The following is a 20904-nucleotide window of genomic DNA, read 5'->3' on the forward strand; positions in this document are numbered from 1 at the left end:
CGAGGCTCTACCGGGCGAGAACTTCGGTCGGAACGGGTGTAACTTTTTTTAAGACTTTGTCAGCAATATTGCAATATTTATTCACAAATATTCATTTGTGTAAAATAAATTACTGAAATTTATAAATAATCACTAAAAAGACTAAAAGCCCTAAAAGCTCTAGCAATAATGTCAATAAAGGTTACTCGGCTCCAGAGCAACCGATAAAATCAATTTCTTCGGCAAAATTATAGAAAACATTCTGGTTTACTTTTCACCCATATATCATCTTTCTATCAGTTCATATAATATACGTTTATTGACATTATTTCTAGAGCTTTTAGTCTTTCTAGTGATTATTTATAATTCCAGTATTTTTTTTTAATTTTACACATAATTTTTAATTATGTATGTGTAATATAATTATGTGTAAAATTAATTACACATAATAAATTTTACACAAATAAATATTTGTTAATAAATATTGAAAGATTGCTGACAAAGTCTTAAAAAAAAGTTACATCCGTTCCGAACTTCCCACCCGATAGAGCCCCACTCATCCCTATATATAAACCGCTCGAACAGTTCTAAAATTGGATATCGTCACTTATTTATTGAATCAACTCATCTAATATTTGATTAAAAATTATTTAACATGGAAAGAATCTTCTATATTTTAGGAATTCCCCATACGATGATCTATTCCCAAGAACTGGGTGTCATTAAAATACAACAATGACAAAATACTATAGCAGAGCGCCTTTAGAAATGTCCACTAAAATAATTTAAAATAAATAGTAACGACTTTGGGAAGACTGACCTATATTAAATGTACTTGTAATGAATTTTCCAAAATGGTAATTTATGCAAAAACTCAAAGAGCGTAAACTGAAATTTTTGTCTAACACACAACCGATGACAATGATGATTTTTCATCAACCCAGCGACACATTCTCCAGTTGAATGGAAAGATTCGGGCGTGTGAGAGAGACAGAATCCCATCTGAACTGGAGAGGGAACGATCGATCTGTCTCATTGCAAAATATACTTTCACCTGTTGCTCGTATACGAATCCCGAACTCACCTCCAGTTGGCAGTCAGATACCGTCCGGAGAAGTATTATAGACACACATTTTCGTGTGATTCGTGGACAGATTCCAAAAAAAAAAGAGGAAAAGAGGGTAGGTGAAGACAAGTTGTCAAAAAAGTAAGATTTCCTCTTGTGCATTCCCACCTTTTCGGAATCTCGTGTGTGTTATTAAAAAAAAAGAAAAGAAAAGTGATCAAATATGTTGGTGTTTTTGGTAATCTGTGCCCAAATTCTCAGTGATACTTTGGCCAATGATAACCTTCAAGTGGCATATCAATGGAATCAAATGGATTTTAACTTTAGCAGTGCTGCACATCGAGACAGTGCCATCAAGTCCGGCTTATATATTCCCAGTTCTGTAGTTCCAGTTGGTATTGAGGTGCAAACTGATAGACTATTTATCACGCTGCCCCGTTGGAAGTCTGGCGTACCTGCCTCATTAGCCTTCATCAATATGAATGGTAAAATTGCAATTTTTCCAATCATCGATACCACCATTCATCTGGACAATCCCATAAGAATGGTATTTTTCAGGGATTTTCAATTGTCTCACACTTTCTTCTTGACAAATATGAGTCACAACCATCTCAACATCTCATTCCCAGTCTCCATCTCTCTCTGTCTCACTCGCATGTCTTTCCCAACACAATACTTCTTGTATTATAAGTATTCAATCTCGGCGACCCCGCGAGAATATGTTATTGTACGCGTGAGGTAGATTGTATATGACGGCTGTGTTCTCCTCGAAAAATTTCAGCCAAAAGAATTCTCTTCTATTCAAAAATGCACCACTCTTTCACCTCCAACTTCTCTCAATCCTAAAGCACCAAGCCTTCCGACACCAACAGAATTCCCACCCAAAATGAGCAAATTGGTTTAGAGAATAAAAGTGGTTTCTGCATCAATCACATACACAGTAAAAAAAAATGTGTAAAATTTTAACAATGTTTAGTGTTAAATCGGGTAATTTAATTGTTGAATTGCAAAGTGTGTGAAATTTCTACACAATTGTTAAATATTTTCAACAAAGTTGTGTAATCTAAAATTTTTCACAAATACACAATTATTTTATTATAATTTTCACACTATTGTAGTGTAAAACTTTGTGTATTTTACCCAAAGTTGTGTGAAATATTAAATTTCTATTTTAGGCTGTAAAATGATTTTCTTCAGGAAGTAACATCAAATTTAAATCAAACTCTTTTACCAAATTTTACTTAGTCACTGAGAGAAATCCGAAAAAGTTAAAATAACATTCCGGAAATGTTAATTTTACCCTGCAGTATTGATCCGAAATCGATGTAAATATTACCCTTTTTAGGTGTATTGAGGGTTAAAGTTACCCTTTTTCATGTTAATTTTATCCTTAAAAAGGTGTAAAATTAACATTAAAAAATGTTGTTATATTTTTACACCTAAAAAGTGTTAAAGTTATGAGGAAAAAAAGTTAATCGCACCCTCTTTTTTTCTCAGTGGTGATATAAAAGCTTATACACACTCATAGTGTCAACTCTTTTTTACTGTGTACTTCCTCCAGCTATACCCAATAAAAGTCTTGCACACGTACGTTTTTGAAACAGAGAAAAACCCAATGGAACACTAAAAGAAGCAATTCAAAAGAAAAACCTCATGAATCATATTGCCAAATAATTCACCGTTGAAATGGAAATTCTACGCTAAATTCATGATCCCATACAAGGTTGTTCTTGATTGGAATTCACCGCTACTGTTTCTCGTGGAAATTCATCATGAGGATTCCAATATGATGTGGTTTTTCTTTAGGACATTCCATCACGACTGTTTCTTTTTTTTTTTTGTTTTACTCAAAGAGAATGTTCTTCACAGTGACCTCTACACCACTATTCATAATGTCACGATTTAACACAGAATCTTAATTTATTCGATTGCCAAGAGTTTAAAAATTTTACTATATGCTGTAATGTAAGGTACGCTTTTCAGTTCACCCTTGAAAGTATCACATTTCGGGGAAATTCCCTCGGCAAAGCACAAAAATGTCATGGAAAAGAAATTCTGATTGCTAAGTGAAACTAATTTAATCTCTATAATGATTCCTGAATTAAGACTCTTTTGCACGAAGAATTAATTAGGTTTAGTTAAAATGATGCGTGAAATAGCCGTGTTTTTACCCAAATTAATTCATACATTTTGCTTGGTATGTGAAATTTGCAACTTTTTGGATTAAATTCATACATATTTCAGCACTATAGTTTAGTTGTAATCTGAAAATAGGCATACCTGGTAAAAAATGTCCCAAAATTTGGTAGGAATCAATTTTCCCTTATCTATAAGATAAATGTCCTTTTAGAAGTACAAGGGTCCCCGAATTATGCATATTTTCGGGATCGAAAAAAGCAGCGCAAAATGGCTTTATTCATACAAAAATATGCATATCTGCAGGAGATTTCTTTCGAATAAATTACAGAAACGCCGTAATATATGCAATGTACTGTTAGCGCTAATTTCTCGAAATAGTGCCAACTGTTCATAGGTTACGCATTTCAAATCCTAAACTAAAGGTTGACAAAGATGCGTAAGGGTATATTTACATAATCCCTAAATAATCGCAGTTTAAAATCTACCGAAAAGTAGAAAAACGGTTATGAACCAATAATTAAATTTTATTCGAAATGTAATCATCTTGCTTTTAAGCAATTTTAGGAAATCTTTTCAAACAATAATAAATCTTTTAAAATCTGTAGTTAGCCGGGAAACTTAAAAAAATGTGCAGTGCGAAAAACTTAGTGTAATCCTCGAACTTTTGAGTAGTGGAAAGTACTCTCCCTTCGAACGTTCATACCTTCGAATAATGTGAATTTCTTTTGTTTTTCGTAAGTACACTAAATTATCACGGAATTATCAACAATTAATGATAAGCCAACTAATATTTAATAGAAATGTGTAGGGGAAAGTACTCTCCCTTTAAACGTTCATGCCTTCGAATAATGTGAATTTTCTTTTAGTTTTTTCAAGAGACTTACACATTTCTATCAAATATTAGTTGGCTTATCGTCAATTATTATTGATAATTTCAAGATAATTATGTATAAATGTCTTAGGGAAGATAAAAGAAATTCACATTATTCGACGGCATGAACGTTCGAAGGGAGAGTACTTTCCCTTATAACGTTTTTTTCATAAATTAAAGTACTAAAAGCCTTTTGATACTTTTTGCCCCAAGCGATAATTTTTGATAAAATAATTTTCAGAATGAAAACTCTCTAGGATATCCTAAAATGGAGAACAACTTTGTTTTCAATGTATCCAAATAATTTTAGAAGCAATGACAAATTTTGGATGATAAAGTTGATCAAAATTCGAGTGAAATTGATAGAATTTGACAATATTTTCAATAGGAATATGAGAGAGACCGGGGCAGAATTAGCCAGCAAATAAATTTTTTTTTAACCTATAGTTTGTGAAAAGCTTGTTCGAATCCAACTGATAAATATTTAAATGAATAGGGAGGGAGTTAATTATTTTGAAAAAAAAATAGTAGTTTGCTGAATATTCTTTCTAAGGAAAACTATAACACTCCATATTGTCTAATTCTACCCCGGTTATCTATACATCAACATTTTTTAAGTTCGCCACAATTCTTACTGGAATCCTCTTTCCAAAAAAAGTAAAAATTAGATGATTCACTCTCTTTTACCTTGAAAGATATCGAATATTGAAATTTTCGACTTGCCACATTTTGCCTTATCTTTCCCTATTCATATTAGATCATACCGACTGCTTAGAATATAAAACGAATAAGTCGCAAATGGCCAACTTTACAAGAGAGTGATTTCAAGCTGAGATTTTATATGCTGAGTATAGGATTTATAAGATTTGAAACTCCTATAACTTCGTGAATAATAAACTTTTCGGTATAATATTTACAGGAAAGGGACAGGGGATCAAGGAGTATCCGAAAAGCGAAAAAAACTAATTTTGCAAAAAATCGAGTTATTCGACGTATCTCCTGACAAGTCGATATATTGCGTTTTATGTTTTGGTTTGTCTTTAATTTTATCTTTGAAAAATACACCTTATTTTAATATGGCATTGAATAAATAAGCAGCAGAAAATTAAAATTGATCAGTAACAAAAAAAATTGAAACAGTGATATTATCGTGCAAATTTTGGCAAAGGGAAAATAAAGGGCTTTTCACTCAATATGGAACTATTTTAAATGTTAAATATATGAATTAGGCCCATTTTTGTAAAGATTTAAGTTTGTTACTGACCATAATTAGATATTTTACTGCTCATTTTTCATTTTTTACTGCCCGTTTAGAATTTTTTACTGCTCGTTTGTTTTTTGCCATTTAATATTGAGAGAAAAATATCGACACGACCCTTGATATGGAAAAAAAGTCATCAAATGTTCTATAGATATTTGGGCGTAATAACTACCATCTACTAACCTTTCTTAATCATGCATTAAATATACCATAAGCATTTCATTTAAAAATTACTTACCGGTAATCAATTTCTGGTTTTGGTCTGACCCAGGTCCCTTCGCCTCTTGAGCTTTTTAAGAGCCATTACTTCCAATTCCGTACTTCTAAAAAGCTGTCGTCTTGGTATACGCTGTCAATCAATCAAAGACTGGACTGGCCTCGTCTCCTAGAAGTACAAAATTTGCACTTAAGACTTTCTAGGCTGAATTATAGACGATAAGTACGATAATAATGAAATAAACCCTTCCTTTGGACGCATCAAGAGTGGTCGATACTTTCAGGAATGAAAACTACGATTTTAGAGGTCAAAAGGGCAAATGTGTATATTGGAAATGTTACGCATGTCAATACAGTCCTTGAATAGGTTTCTAGAAGTACATCCAAGACGATTTCTCTAACCGTTTGGCTTCTAAATTTATTAAAGCGGTCTTCAAATTAAAGGTTTAGTTCAATTCTAGAAGGTCTAGATTTTATATCAAGCAATTCCAGTAAGTTTTCAAGATATCATTTTGTTAAATCAGCGACTGCGCTAACTACATTTCATTAAAACCTACATTTGTTGCAAAAGGCAACATAATATATTTACAACAAATATAGACTCAAAGCAAATGCTGTTAGTTGAGTTGCTGATCCAAGCGACGATATGTTAAGTGATTTGCTGTATATATACAATTCTAAAGAATTGCAACAATTAGGCTTGAAACCTGTGTAATGATTGTACAGACGAACAGATAAACAACATAAGTTAATTTCCGGGAGCGGAAGATGAAAATCTCGAGGAGTAAAATGTCCCTTTTTTGACAGCATTTTCTCAGAGTTTTAAAAGCTTTAAGTAAACATTTTTAACATCTTAATGCCCAAAGCACAACAACCTTTGTTTTGTAAACATGTTTTTGGAACAGGCTGTGAGAGTGAGCGTAATTTAGATTTCTCATTATGCCCAGCACATAATAAGCTTTGTTTGTAAACATGTTTTCAAAATTTCCCATGAGAATGAGCGAGATGACTAGATCTAGATCTCACTCACTCTCATTGAAATGTCAAAAACATGTTTACTAAACAAAAGTTATTGTGCGCTGGCCATAACCGACAAAGATAAGTTAGGGTCCCTCGAAAATATCACCTCTATAGTATTTTCGGAAGGTTTATGAGATGAATTATGTATCGATTCATTGGCTGGGAATTAGTAAACATAAAACTAAAGGAATGTCGTGGTAGAAAAAGTTATTTCTAAATGCTTGAACTCGTAATTACTTATTTGTTTTTCTTACGCTATTTATTTTTAAAGTTATTTCATATAACTTGTAAAATTGCCATTATTGCTCCTAAATAAATGTTAATCGCTTTTAAAGTGCTTACTGTAAATTTTACTTGAATTTCTTTCTCTTCATTTAGCTTACAAACAGTTTCTCACCTGGTTAAAAAAAAACGTTACAGAATTGCATGTAAAATGATAAAAACGACAAATAAGAAAAAATCACAAAAGTATTTACACAATAAAAGCACAGTGCTAATTTTTTTCTTGAGTAAATTAAGTCTAAATTAAAAATTTGGCCTATTTGGCATTGCTGCAAATTGTAAGTGAACAGTGAACATTTTGAGTTAGCAACTCAATCGATAATTCACCTTGTTAATTTATGATAAATGGTTTTTGGGGAGTGACATAAAAAAAGAAATCTACCAGAAAACTCAATACTTCGCTTGAGTGATCAATTTTCATGAAATTCTACTTTATACTTTTCTCTATAATAACTTTGCTGATGGTTGAAGAAAATTTTGCACAATGTGAGTTGTACAATAACATATGATTTATAAATAAATCCACACACGTTTATATGTTTAGAGATAGAGGGAAAAAGCCTCAAGAATTTTCAAGTCTTGCTATATGAAATCTCAATGAGACTATTTTCCTTCTCGCAGAAACCTTCACGAGATCGCCCTTGCTGTCGCCATTTCCCAATTGGCAGGCACATAGATTCAGTGAACACGAACCACCAGAGATAGTATCTCCATTCAGGATTCGTGCAGATCGATGTGGACGACTATGGGTGCTTGACACCGGAATTGATGATCTTCTGGGTGAAAATAAACGCATCGTCAACACGCAACTACTCATCTATGATCTTCACGATGACAATCTACTACGGCGATTTGTCTTTCCCGATGAACAAATCAAGCAAAAGTCATTCTTTGCCAACATTGCCGTGGAAGATGGTCAATGCGACGATACCTTTGCTTATTCAGCCGATTTGGGATCACCAGGATTAGTGGTATACTCTTGGAAGCAAAATGAATCATGGAGAGTGCACCATAACTACTTTCATCCTGATCCACTGGCAGGAAATTACAGTATTACAGGTATACTTCCTTCAATACATCAGTTCGCAATACATGTTGTAATGACGTAAATTTACGATTTAGCATTCTGATATATCTGAATCTGCATAATTTCAATTCAAACTCGCAAAAAATTTTATTATGTTATCACTTATCAGAATCTCGTCACGGACAATCGAAACTCAATATGTTCTAAATGACTATTAATTTTTTCGCATAACTAGGCCTTGCCATAATTTAAATTCACAATTATTTGCTCTATCTAAATTACATTATGTTTAACCTGTTAAGAGCGGAGAGGATCAAAAATTAAGGTCCAAAAAGATAATTTTTTCTGACTTCTTAGAGTAAAACATAACTTTAGAAGTTGACCGGTGACCAAATCCTCTTTAAAGTCTCAGTATATGTCCCTGTATCATGGCATGAATTTTTAAAGATCATAAGATAGTTAAAACAAAAAAAAATATATTTACAATAGATCGTAACAACTTCAAAATTATAAAGAAAATAACGATATTTGAATGTTTATTATTTCTCGTCTTTACATTTATGTGACTCAAAATTAAAATTTTAATATTTCCTTTTTCGGATTATTGTTCTCAAAATTATCTCTTTAAGGGTATTTAAGAAAGTTTAAAAGTAAGTTTCAACAAAACGTATCTGACAAATAATAGTAAAGTCGGCGGCAGCCGTAAGAAGCCATTAAGAAAAACTAAAAAACTTTTTAAACTAGGGTAAATGTCCTAATTCAAAACCATTTCCAGATGCTTTAACTTTGGCAGAAGATTCAATACATTAAGTTCATATTTTTTTCTGAAAAGAATTAGGGGAAAGTCGTCTGCCTTCAAACGAAAAATGGAGTTCCAAATTTAAGATTTTTTTCTGAAGAATCCACAAAATGGATTTTATTTTCTACTACACCAAAAAATTCTCTTGTTCATTCGGCGTATATGATTACCTCATTTAGCATTTGCAAGTCCTCAGTTTTTCCTTTTGAGGAAATTAAAAAAGTGATGTCGATTTGTATGAAGGCAGCTGGCATAGTCTGCCTTCAAACGCGAGGCAGCTGCCTTTAAATGTTTTTTTTTTCACTGAGAATATTGAATCAATAAAACTAAATGGGCTATAAATCAATAGGTTGAAGCCTAACGCACTCACTAAAATCATTACTGCAGTCAAAAGACATTAAACAATAACTTTTCTTCACATTTTTCTGAAGAACTGTTTTGCACTTGAAAATTTGGAAGAAAAAGCCATTGAAGTTGAAAATTGTCAACTTGAAACATCCAGGCCGGAGCAAGATAGCAGGTTATAAGTGTTTGTATGACGTTCGTCAGAGAAAAGTAGGAGTTCGATTTCACATGTTTTGATGTATGGAAAGATAGGATTTAAAGGCACACGACATTGGCATTTAAAGGCTGCTGCAGGGTGATATTTGCAAATTTTTGCCACCCACAAAAATTGTGTCATCTGAACCAAAATGTATTAACAGAAATATTAAGCCTGATTAACCTTCTATGTGTCACAATGGAAGATGTATTTGTAAAATGATTTTTACTATGAAAAATCACATGATTTGTGGAACATCAAAATTACAGTTTAGAGCTCATTTTCATTTTTTTTGATCTACCATCTAGGAAATAGGAGCTAGGCTCTCCATTTTTTGATGATTTGTGAGGATGATGGATAGCTACCTAATAGTTAATAGAATATAATTTATGCTTTTGAGAATAACGAAAAAATCGCAACATTTGAAGGCTGCTGCATTTAAAGGCAGACGACTTTCCCCTACATAAATTTTCTCCTTGACTCTTCTAGAATGTTACTGTTTAGTGAAAATTCTTTAAATATAATTTAAAAACTTCTTAAATACAAGAAAAATACGCGAGCGTAAAATGCTTCTATTGGAAAAAAATTAATCCAAATGGAGACAAGGGACAGTTTCTAATTGGAGACAAACAGTGTAAGTGAAACCGCGAAGAGAGGCTTCCAAAACCCTATTGAGTTGCTCTTGAGTGCAGGATATGTACTTATTCCTGGTCTTTTCTCCTTTTCTATTTGAGACAATAAGAAAATCTCTCCGAAAAAAATCATATTTCCGCTGTTTCCTATTGAAGCATTTGTAGACATTTCAGAGAAGCCATTTTTGTTCACGAAATAGGTAATTATTTTATTTGAAAACTTCACGTATCATTAACAATAAAGAGTAACTATTAATTTCACATAATTTTATCAGAAATATTACATAAATGTAAGAAAAACGAATAAAGAATAATCATCTTATTGTGTTTTTCATTGGAAAACATGGTCGATCGATGAAAAATTCGATGGTGAAAAGGTACACTTTTAATTTTTCTGAAAAAATTAATAAATTAAAATTTGTGAATATGAATGGATTTTCGCTTTATTTGGAGCAAAATTAACTAAATAATGAAACTGAGGTATAGAAAATATATAAATAAAAATTTAATATTGCATTTATCATGGAAAAAATTGTTTTTTTCCATTTGGAGTAGCGAAAAATTCCCATTTGGAACAGGTTTTGAATTAGCTTAATTTACTCTACCCCAGTATTTTTTCGATGACGAAAATTGCATTAAGCTCTGTTAGAACTTTTTGTGATTTTTTTATTCAACCCCAACAAAAGAGTAATATATAATTAGTGGCCTAAATAACATAGGATGAATTATGCATCATTTACTGCTTAGCTTATAATTCTAGTGAGTAACACATTTGTTTGAAGTGCACTAGGCTTGTCGATACACAGTTGGCAGCTCGTATTCAATGCTCGAGAGTGAGAGACTGCTACAAGGGTCCCCCTTTGACCTATTATTTGCTTAACTCTGAAGCTCAATCTATAGGGTAGAGTAAGCCCTTTTCGCCACCTTAAGGTTTTGTACCCTTGTAATTCTTACAATTTTTGTCGAAATAAAATGAAATTTTCTGTACAAGTGCTTTGAAGCATTGTCTATCTATTGAACCAGGAGACTTTCCGGGAACTTTTGAGTATCTGGTTGAAAAAGTACATTTCCTGCAACAATGCATGTTTCAGTACTTTTCGCCACCTTGTAAACACTTTTTCGCCACCTTGTAAGCACTTTTTCGCCACTTGTTTTCAATTGATTTTCAAGAAACAGCTGCTTTCGAAAACCCTCAAAAGAACACGGCACAGTATTTTTCTTATTTAACACCGATATTAGACAATTATTAGAGTATTTCGAATGATTTTTTGCACATTTTTTGTTTGCGACAAAAATCAATTGACAATTACGTCTGTTTCAATTAAATTCCGCGAGGTGCGCCACTTGTAAAATGCTTGGAATAAATGAGTGGCGAAAAGTACTTACACAACCGAAAAAAGTAAGCCCTATTTCACCACATCCGTATTTCTTTATTTTTTTGGAATACATTATTAAATAATGATATTAGAGCGAAGCTTAGTTAATAACAAAGTGACTTTCAGTGAAAAAATATCAAATACTGTACTGCAAAAACATAAAATATTGCAAGACAATTTGTCTGAGCGTTGACAAGTTTATTAAGAACTCCATATTTTTTTTGGTGATTGTTCACCTTGTCGACAATTTCTTCAATTAACTTGCAAATAATCTAGTCGGTGGAGCACCAGTTATGGTTTTCTGATCCGTTGGACCAGAGGTTACGAATTAATAGTCATTTCGTAGTTCCATGAGCTCATAATTCCCTGAAAAAGTGATTTTATTTGTAGGTGGCGAAAAAGTGCTTACTGGCGAAAAAGTACTGACTCTACCCTATAGCCTTTAGAATTTTTAGAATAGAAATCTTACAAATTTGCCTATAATTTTTTCAGAGTAATTTTATCTTTTAAGAAATTAAAACAATTAAACCATTCTATGGTCCGTACTATTACTCTGAAAAAAAAAAAATGTTTCGTCAAAAATTTGTTAAAAAGAAATCATTTTCCTTAGTAAATAACAAAAGATTAGTAAATCTGTACGCCAACTGAATGTTTTACCATAAGGAGATTAATATTAACAAACAAGTTTCTCATATCATAAATTTACAAATATAATAGAAATAAAATAAATAAATAAAATAAAGATCTCTGGAAGCTCAAAAATTATTTTAGATTTAAAAAAGGAAATAGTTTGACATTGTTATAAGTCCTAAAACGAAAATAGGAAAAAAAGATGGAAATGGATGAAAATCGAGACAAATAGGTGTCTAAGGACTAAATGTTCAGCTGGACTACCTCCGAAATATATCCAAAAATTAACGAAATCGTCAGGACCAATTTTTTGCAAAATTGGAAAAACCTCATTTTTGCCTAATTTTGTGGGCTAGGGAACGTATGAAGGAGGAGGGGAAAAACTAAAGAGGTTGGGTTTCAGATAACGTCATTTGAGGAGGGGTCATCGAAGACCGGAAGTTGATATCTCTTACCGTTTAAATTTTATATGGGTCAAAAATTATCGCTTTTCATTTTCTATCTATTATAAAATTTAAATATGGTTGCAAGAATATTTAAATAATTTTCAAGATAAACGTTTTCAATAGCTTAAAATCTATCCAAAGTAAACCTGCCCAAAGTGAAAAATTTACTGAATCCAATGGTTTCCGCTGTAAGATTATTATCCAGAAGTCAACTTTTCTGTGAACTTAACTTTTTTTCTAAAAACCCTAAAAAACTGATGTCCAATGTAGCCTGACTCTTCTCTATATTTATGTTGCCTCTAATAATTTCTAATTTGAATTTTAACAACTTCTATCACAAATAGGTATCAATTTCCAGTGGGACGACGGACTTTTTGGTCTGGCTGTATCAAAAGCTGATCCAGAAGATGGTTTTGCCACACTCTACTTCCACCCACTCAGCTCCACGCGAGAATTTTCAGTATCAACACGATTTTTGAGAGACAAACAACTAGCTACAAATGATTCTGCCATCTACAAAGAATTCAAAATTCTAGGATCTCGTGGACCAAATGGTCAATCAGGATCACAATTCCTTGATCAACTCACTGGTGTACTTTTTTACTCTCTGCCAAATCTCAATGCTGTTGCGTGTTGGCGAACAACCAACAAAGTCTACACTATCAAATCCCAAGGAAGGGTTTACATGAATGTCGAGGATATGCAATTTCCAAATGACATCAAAGTGGACAATCAGGATCGTCTGTGGGTTCTCTCAGATCGCCTCCATCAGTTCATCTATGGCGAATTAAATCCTAATGACATAAATTTCCGCATTCTAACAGCTGATGTGAAGGATGCAATTGATCATACAGCTTGCGATACAAAACCCAAGACACTGCCAGATATAATTACCAAATTAGGTGACATCCTGAGGCCACAGAAGCCCCCAGTCTCCGCCACATCGAGTCAACATCCAACGACAATTTTCATTCACACATTCCTCTACATTGCAATATATTTTACTGCTGCCACATTCATGTGAAAATTTTCGCTCAAAGAGCTTATGCGCGATTATTTATTAACTCGCTTCGTCATTATTACCATTTTGTGGCCATAAAAAAAAGCACATTAATAGTGCGTATATATAGATTGAACATAGGAATATCACTATTTTTCTTCTCATAATACAAAATCTCTTTTTTCCCAAAATAAAAATCAAACGAACAAAATGTACAATTCTTATTTGTGAAAAGTGTGTCTTATATATCCATCATATAACATTTTTCTGGACATTATGTGTGCGCAGATACAGCAGTTCCGTCCATACTTCGCTGTTGCGTAACAAATTATAAGACATACAAATCAAGTTCAAAGTGAGAGTCAAATACAAGAACAAAAAAAAATAAAAAGTGAAAAAATATATCGACATTATTATATCAATTTGTTGTGAAAGTATAAATATGTAAATATATTATGCGTTTCTTAAATGAACAACATTGTCTTTTTTACTATCATTTCTCAATGGAAAATTTCCTCAGCTTTGATTTGAAAAAAAAAATGTTACACTAGTTGAATACCAATTCTACATCAGAAAAATAAAAAATACTTTTTTTTTTAGTATTTTAATGTGATTCTTCTCCAACAATGTCGGCTAATTTTACCTTGGAGAAACCACACGCAAACATAAAGTCGCTCAAATAGCGTCTAAATTATGTTTAGACTAGAGAAATTTCCATTAATAAAAACTAATAGTTTACTGTCATAATATAATTTTTTAGAGATGTTATTCTACATTCAATGATATAAAACCAAATGGATAAAAAGGTCAAAACACAAAATATATAGCACTGGTGGCACATTAAAATGTTTAAAAAGGGGTGGAAAAACATCGCAGATTTGCGAAATGCACTAATTCGTGACTTAGATTCTGTTACTATAAAAACCATTTATTATTTCACCTATATCATATGGTAATAAAATACTTTAGAGGTCTAATTCATTTAGAAAAGAATAATCTTCACGAATTTCAGAATTTGGAAAAGTTTTTTTTTACTGAACCATTTATTATCCTTTACCGATTCTCTCAAATTTTGTATAAGAATTAAAATTTTAGAGTATAATTTAGGAGTATCATTTTATTAAACTTTTCAAGAATTCCAAGACCTTTTCAATGACGCCAAATTTACTCAAATAATTTATTAAATACGCTGTTCAGCGCCATTTTAACATTAATACTTTGAAAAATTATTATTAAAGAGATGTCAAAGCATCCCAGCCTTGCGGAATGCTCGAACTAACGAGATCTTTTGGTACTTACTGGTCTACTAGAGGTCAAATTGATTAAAAATTCACGAAGGCATTTGAAAATTAAAAAAAAAAGGTATTTAACCGATGCATGACCTTCCGAGAAGCAAAAAAACAATAACAAAATGTATTTTAATCTCTGTCGGACTATTTTTCCCAAGTAATTGAGAGAAAAATTTACTAAAAAATCCATTCCCGACAGCATTTCGGGTAACAGTTGACCAGGAATAAATTATCTAAAATCACTCCATTTGCGTATCGGTGCTATCACATTAGGATTTTCACAATTTAATTTTAAATTCAATTGAGCCAATTGAGCATTAAGATTTCTAGAATTTACTTGAAAATTCTCACAGCCAGGACACATTTTGCAAGAAATTTGCTGAATTTTAAATAGTGCCGCGAGATTTTTGAATGTGAATGACTCTAGAAATTGTGTGGTAGTACTTAAAATGTCTTATTAGTTACTTATCTGTTATTCTTTTGCATTATAACAAAGCTAGAAGAGCAAAGAAGAACAAAGCCAAAGCCAGAAGAAAGGGTTGTAGGCAAGGGGGCTCATGAACATGAAGAGACTCTCATACAGTCATTCATTCATTCATTCATTCATTTTCAACCGCTTATCCCTATTGGGGTCGCGGGCCCATGACATCCAATCTAGCAGCCCACGCCTGTCGGTCCTCCGCCACTTCAGGAAGATGTTCGGGTTCGATCCCGAGGCGTTCCAAGGCAAGATTCTGAATTTGATTCAGCCACCTTGTCCTAGGTCTGCCTCGAGGCCGAGGTCTCCTCACAATGGCTTGCATAGCTTTTCTGGGGAATCTTTCTTCATTCATGCGTTGAACATGTCCATACCATCGAAGTTGTGATCTCTCAACCCGAAGAAGCAGCTCCTCGACTCTTAGTTCCTCACGAACGGCCACATTCCTCACTCGATCTCTACGAGTGATTCCCTTTACCGCTCTAAGGTACCTCATCTCGGCAGCTTGTACTCGCGATCTTACCCTTTCGGTCATTACCCAAATCTCATGACCATAGGTGAGAATAGGAATGAACACAGCTTTGAAAACCGATAATTTAGCCTGAGTGAAGTCCTGTATGCGATTAGTAAATTGAAGGATGGAAAAGCTGCAGGAATTGACGAAATACGTCCCGAAATGCTAAAACTCATGGGTATAGCGGGTGTCAATTGGCTCACGCGTGTCTTTAAGGTGGCTTGGCAAAGTGGGAGAGCACCAAAGGACTGGCAAGTTGGGGTCATTGTACCCATATTCAAGAAGGGAAACAAGAAAGATTGCTCCAATTATAGGGGAATTTCCCTTCTGAGTTTGCCCGGCAAAGTGTATGCCAAAATCCTTGAGAGAAGATGTCGAGAAATAGTCGAACCCAGACTGGGTGAGGAACAATGCGGTTTCAGACCTGGTAGAAGCACCACGGATCAGCTTTTTACCCTGAGGATGATTGTCGAAAAGGCTTGGGAGTATGCAATTCCACTCTATGCTTGTTTCATAGATTTGGAAAAAGCATATGACCGAGTACCGAGAGAACAACTTTGGGATGTACTGCACGAGTACGGACTGGATGAAGAATTGGTAGGAGCCATTCAGTCATTGTACAGAGACTGTAGTAGCTGTGTTCGTGTAAACGGATCCAAATCGGAAGGTTTTCAAGTGAGTGTTGGACTGCGCCAAGGGTGTGTTCTATCACCATTGTTGTTCATAATATACATGGACAAGATTATGGAACGCAGTCGGGGGCGGAATGCGATTCGTATTGGGGATTTCAGGGTGAGCCATCTCCTCTATGCAGATGATTTGGTTCTTTTTGGATCTTCCGAAGAAGAGCTTCAGCGCACACTTGACCGATTTGTAAATGTTTGTGCCGAAACAGGTATGAAGGTGAACAACAAAAAGTCGGAGGTAATGGTGATTTCCCGACAATCTGTGAAATGCACTCTACATGTTAGTGGAGAATCATTGACACAGGTGGAGAAGTTCAAGTATCTCGGGGTGTTATTCACGAGTGATGGTAGGATGGAGGCAGAACTCTCGTCGCGAATCGGTCAGGCTTCTGCAGTAATGAGGGAGCTTGGCAGAAGCGTGTTGAGGAAGGTCTCATACAGTATTGTTGAAAATCTGTATGAAGTCATCCCAACTGCGATGTCTTGACACAACAATTTCCTTCGAATTGCTTTGGAGGAACTCAGCAAATTACTCCTGATACTATAGATTCACTCGCGTACAAGTTTATCACTAATCTCTGTACTTATTTAATTTTTTTGGCCACAAATAATAATCAATTACGAGTGAATAAATTTAATAAGAACAATTTGATTCAAAAGGCTACTTGTTTAACTGCAATAAAATTGAAGTAATTGAGCAATTTTAACATTTTAATGTACTGAATTTAAATTAAGTTGAGCAACCACGTTTATTCTATTTTAGAATTGTTAGACACGTTTTGGTAAGCCAAGTATTGATTTATATCAATAAATAAGCAAAAATCTATCAATTCAAAGGATTTTTAATGCAAAATGACGCAAAGGAACAATTCATCTGAAAATTAAATTGAATTTACAAATTGAAAAAATCCTAGTGCGATAGCACAGTGTGACGTGTAATACCATGGTAAGGAATATGTTAAGGCCTTAACGGTAAGATTTAAATGGTAGGGCTAAATTAAAAACTGAAAATTTACACAAAGAACCTCTAATCTCTAATCCATGATTCCAAACTATCAGTGTTACAAAAGTTACAACTTTGCGGGTTAAATATTCTGGAGGATCAGCTTGAGTCTGCTGGGAACTTTATAATCTTCTAAAGTTATTTCATAGACAATATGGATTAAGGTTGATTAAAGTAATTTCAAAAGACATTGTATAAATGGGCAGTAAAAAGTTAAAATTGAGCAGTAAAAAAAAATTTGAAACAGTGATATTATCGTCCAAATTTTGGTAAAGGAAAAATAAAGGGCTTTTCATTCTATCTGCAACAATTTTAAATAGACCCATTTTTGTAAAGATTAAAGTTTTCCACTGACCATTTAGATATTTTACTACTCATTTTTAATTTTTTTACTGCCCATTTCGAATTTTTTACTACTCGTTTGTTTTTTGCCATTTGAAAATTGGGATTATAGAATATTTTTGCCTAAACAATTTTTAAGCCATGGGTGGAATGAAAGAAATTACTGGAATTATTATTAATTAATTACCTAAAAGAGTTAGAGAAAGGGAAAAACCTCCATAGATAACGTTGACTTTTGGGGTGGACATCGAATATCGAAAGTCTATATCTCACACCGTTTGAACTTCAGTAGGGGAATTTTATAATTTTTGTGACATTATCACACATGAGTTCGAAATCTGGCATGGTCAGCTTTTTTTCTCATATCATATGACTTCGAAAATGCAATTAATTAATTTTTTAATGAAATCTATTTACTTGGTAATATAGCAAATACAGTCCGTTTTGGTCGATTTGTTTTAAAAAAATTCATTGTCATTTGAATTGCCAGGTTTCTGAAAATGTCATATGACAATGCCACGGTTACAGAATTACTTTTCCACAAACGCTCTCCTGAGATTTGAACGAAAGTTTTAATATGGCATTGCCACAAGTAGAAAGTGGGGCACCTTTGAAACTGGGGTACCTTTGAAATTGGGATTTTTCATCTATTTTTAAATAAAATTGAGCCTTATCGTGATATAATTTAGCTGCATAAACAGATTGAGAAAATAAATTACATTAAGAAATGGCTCAATTCCTCTTAAACATAGGAGAAAAATCACAATTTCAAAGGTGCCTCACTTCCCCCTATAGCAGAATTCCCCTACAAGTTGGTGATAAATTGGAATTTTTCGCATTATTATGTATGTTTATAAATATAACACCTACAATAAATTCAAGCAATAAAAATAAGAATAAAAGAGAAATTTCTCCTGAAAAAAAAATCACTGTATCAAATTTAGAGAAATTTTCATAATAATTTAAGCCTTGAACAGAATAGAAATTCTGAAAAGAAAAATGTGAGCATTACTTTACGCACAATACATTGATTAAATCCAATTTATTCACATTACTTCATAAGTTATTCAATAGCATTTACGTCAAATTTATGCTCTCTATCCATCTCCCGGAGATTTTCAAGTGAAATAGCTGGCTGAATCAGTGGCTGAACCTCGATTTTTCTTCATCAATTGACCGTAAGTATTTGCTAACAAGATGAAATTATCTCGAGAAGGCAGAAATGAAACGAGAAAAAAAGCTTTAGACAAGAGATTTAATAATTTATGCTAAATATCAAAAATAAATAAATATTTTGATGAACTTTTGAGGGCTTCTGTCATCATTCAATTTACATTTTGATAATGATCCAATAATAAAACCAACATGAACTTATGCGTTTTGAAATCATTGAGTTGTATCTTTCAGCGACACTCTGTGACCAATCACATGTGATTTATGACTTATTTATATGTGTTAGACCAATCATATTAATTATTAATATTTTATTATAAAAATATTCGCATTACTCATTGCTTATTCAATGTTGCGGAGCATATGTATATATGCTCACTCCTGACACATCAAAAAGGTACATAAAATATATTCGTAGCTCAACTCTTTTTCTTGCTCTCACCGTTCACATCACAGAAAAAATGTGTTGGAAAATATAAATGTCTGAATCACTTGCGGTATAAAAAAACCTTGGGTTGAAAAAAAAAAGAAATATATTTCTCTGATAATTTCAGAAAATTGCTGTTTTATCCTCACACCAAAGTTTTTCTTTTATTTAGAACACATTATATATTCAAGAACACGAGCTAAGAATTAAAAAAAATATATTTTTTCAATGCGGAGGTGAAATTTATAATATAATTTTTTTAACTGAATATAATTTAGTCCAGTATAAAAAGCATTTAGGATTAGGACCACTAAAATACTTCAATCAGAAAATGTCTTTGACAAAATATCCTTTTAAGTCTAGCATAGTTAGTAAAAAAAATCTGCTTCTTTTTTTTTCAAAGTCTAATTGTGTCCGACAATTTTGTGAGGAATGAGGCAAAATCTTGGAAAGAAGTTGTTATATAAACTGGGCAAATTGCCAGTGAATTTCTCAGGAATACAAAACAATAAATCACAGAACGTCCACGTATAGAAAACAAATACCATTCTATTATTTCATTATTTATTTATCGAAAAAATAGACAAATTAGATAATTTTTTTGGGGAAAAGCTTTAACAATACCAATGTAAAAGTAATAATTTCTTTGCAAAAAAGTCTTGATTTATTTATTTTTTAATATTCTTTCATCTCTCATAGTTCAATAAATATTTAAAAAGGAAATGTTTTCTTAAATAACAATTGTTTTACTATGAAATATTAGGCATGCTTCAGACTTTAGAATTTTTGGATTAAAATTTAAATTAAATGCTCTGATTTAACAGAAAAGAGAGAAGAATTTTCAGACATGTAACTATCAAAAATATGTAATTTTAAGTTTATTAGCTCAAAATTAATAATAGGAAATTTGCTACATATTTTCAAACAGCCAAAAGTGAAAAGAAATTTAGCTTGAATATTTTTCATAAACATTATTTGACAAATGAGTCTAAAGTATAATCAACTGCATAAAACTGCCCCACTCTCCACTGGATATCAAGACTTTACGAAAACTGTCAGTTTAATTACAAATTAGGCCATCTGGAGACGAATTTTGTAACAGTATGCCAATTTCATATGACAAATTTAAAATTTTTTATGTGGCAAATTCGGAAGAACTAATCATAAATCTGATTCATATCAGTTACTAAAAATTTCATAAAACTCCTTGCAATTGCCATTCGATGCTTACTGGCCTGTCAAAATTTTACCACGCTTTACTGGGCTGTACTTCAAAATTTTACCACGAATATTTGTCATATGATATTGTCATACTATTACAGAACTCCCTTCGTGGATAGCAGACTCAAATAGTGCTTACACAAAAAAAAACAATAATTATTTCGTGTGATTTTTTGGCTTCCATGGTTCAGAAAAATATCTTTTCTTTAGTTTTTGAAACCGATTTTTGAATTAATTTACTTATGGTCTCTACACACTAGGAGAAATTTTTCTCAAAAATTGCCTTTTTAAAAAAAATTTGACGTTTCTTCCTACAATGATAGGGTAAATTTTCTTTAAAAAAGCATTTTTTTTAATTGCTCCTAATGTGTGGGCGGGTTTAGGGAAAATACAGTTGTGAACGCACGGTAGTACCTCATTTTCTCTCTTCTTGAAATTTGTAATACAAGTTCATTTAATCCATTCCTTACCACGGTATTATACATC

At 32.7% G+C, this 20904-nt stretch overlaps 2 protein-coding genes across 3 annotated transcripts in view; one reads left to right on the forward strand and one right to left on the reverse strand.

The window, feature by feature from the left end:
- LOC129801226 (myosin heavy chain, muscle) overlaps window positions 1–20904 on the reverse strand; it is a 92533-nt gene that overhangs the window by 64182 nt on the left and 7447 nt on the right. For both annotated transcript variants that reach the window (XM_055846109.1, XM_055846108.1), the window contains exon 2: window positions 5555–5701. The gene's annotated coding sequence lies outside the window, so the exon portion shown is untranslated. The remainder of the gene's footprint in view (window positions 1–5554; window positions 5702–20904) is intronic.
- On the forward strand, window positions 1041–13758 carry LOC129801234 (protein yellow-like). The gene is made up of 3 exons (XM_055846117.1): window positions 1041–1530; window positions 7456–7893; window positions 12630–13758. The coding sequence occupies exons 1-3, from the start codon at window positions 1269–1271 to the stop codon at window positions 13307–13309; spliced, it is 1380 nt and encodes a 459-aa protein (XP_055702092.1). The 5' UTR covers window positions 1041–1268; the 3' UTR covers window positions 13310–13758.

Source organism: Phlebotomus papatasi, chromosome 2, assembly GCF_024763615.1.
Source record: "Phlebotomus papatasi isolate M1 chromosome 2, Ppap_2.1, whole genome shotgun sequence".
NCBI lineage: Eukaryota > Metazoa > Arthropoda > Insecta > Diptera > Psychodidae > Phlebotomus > Phlebotomus papatasi.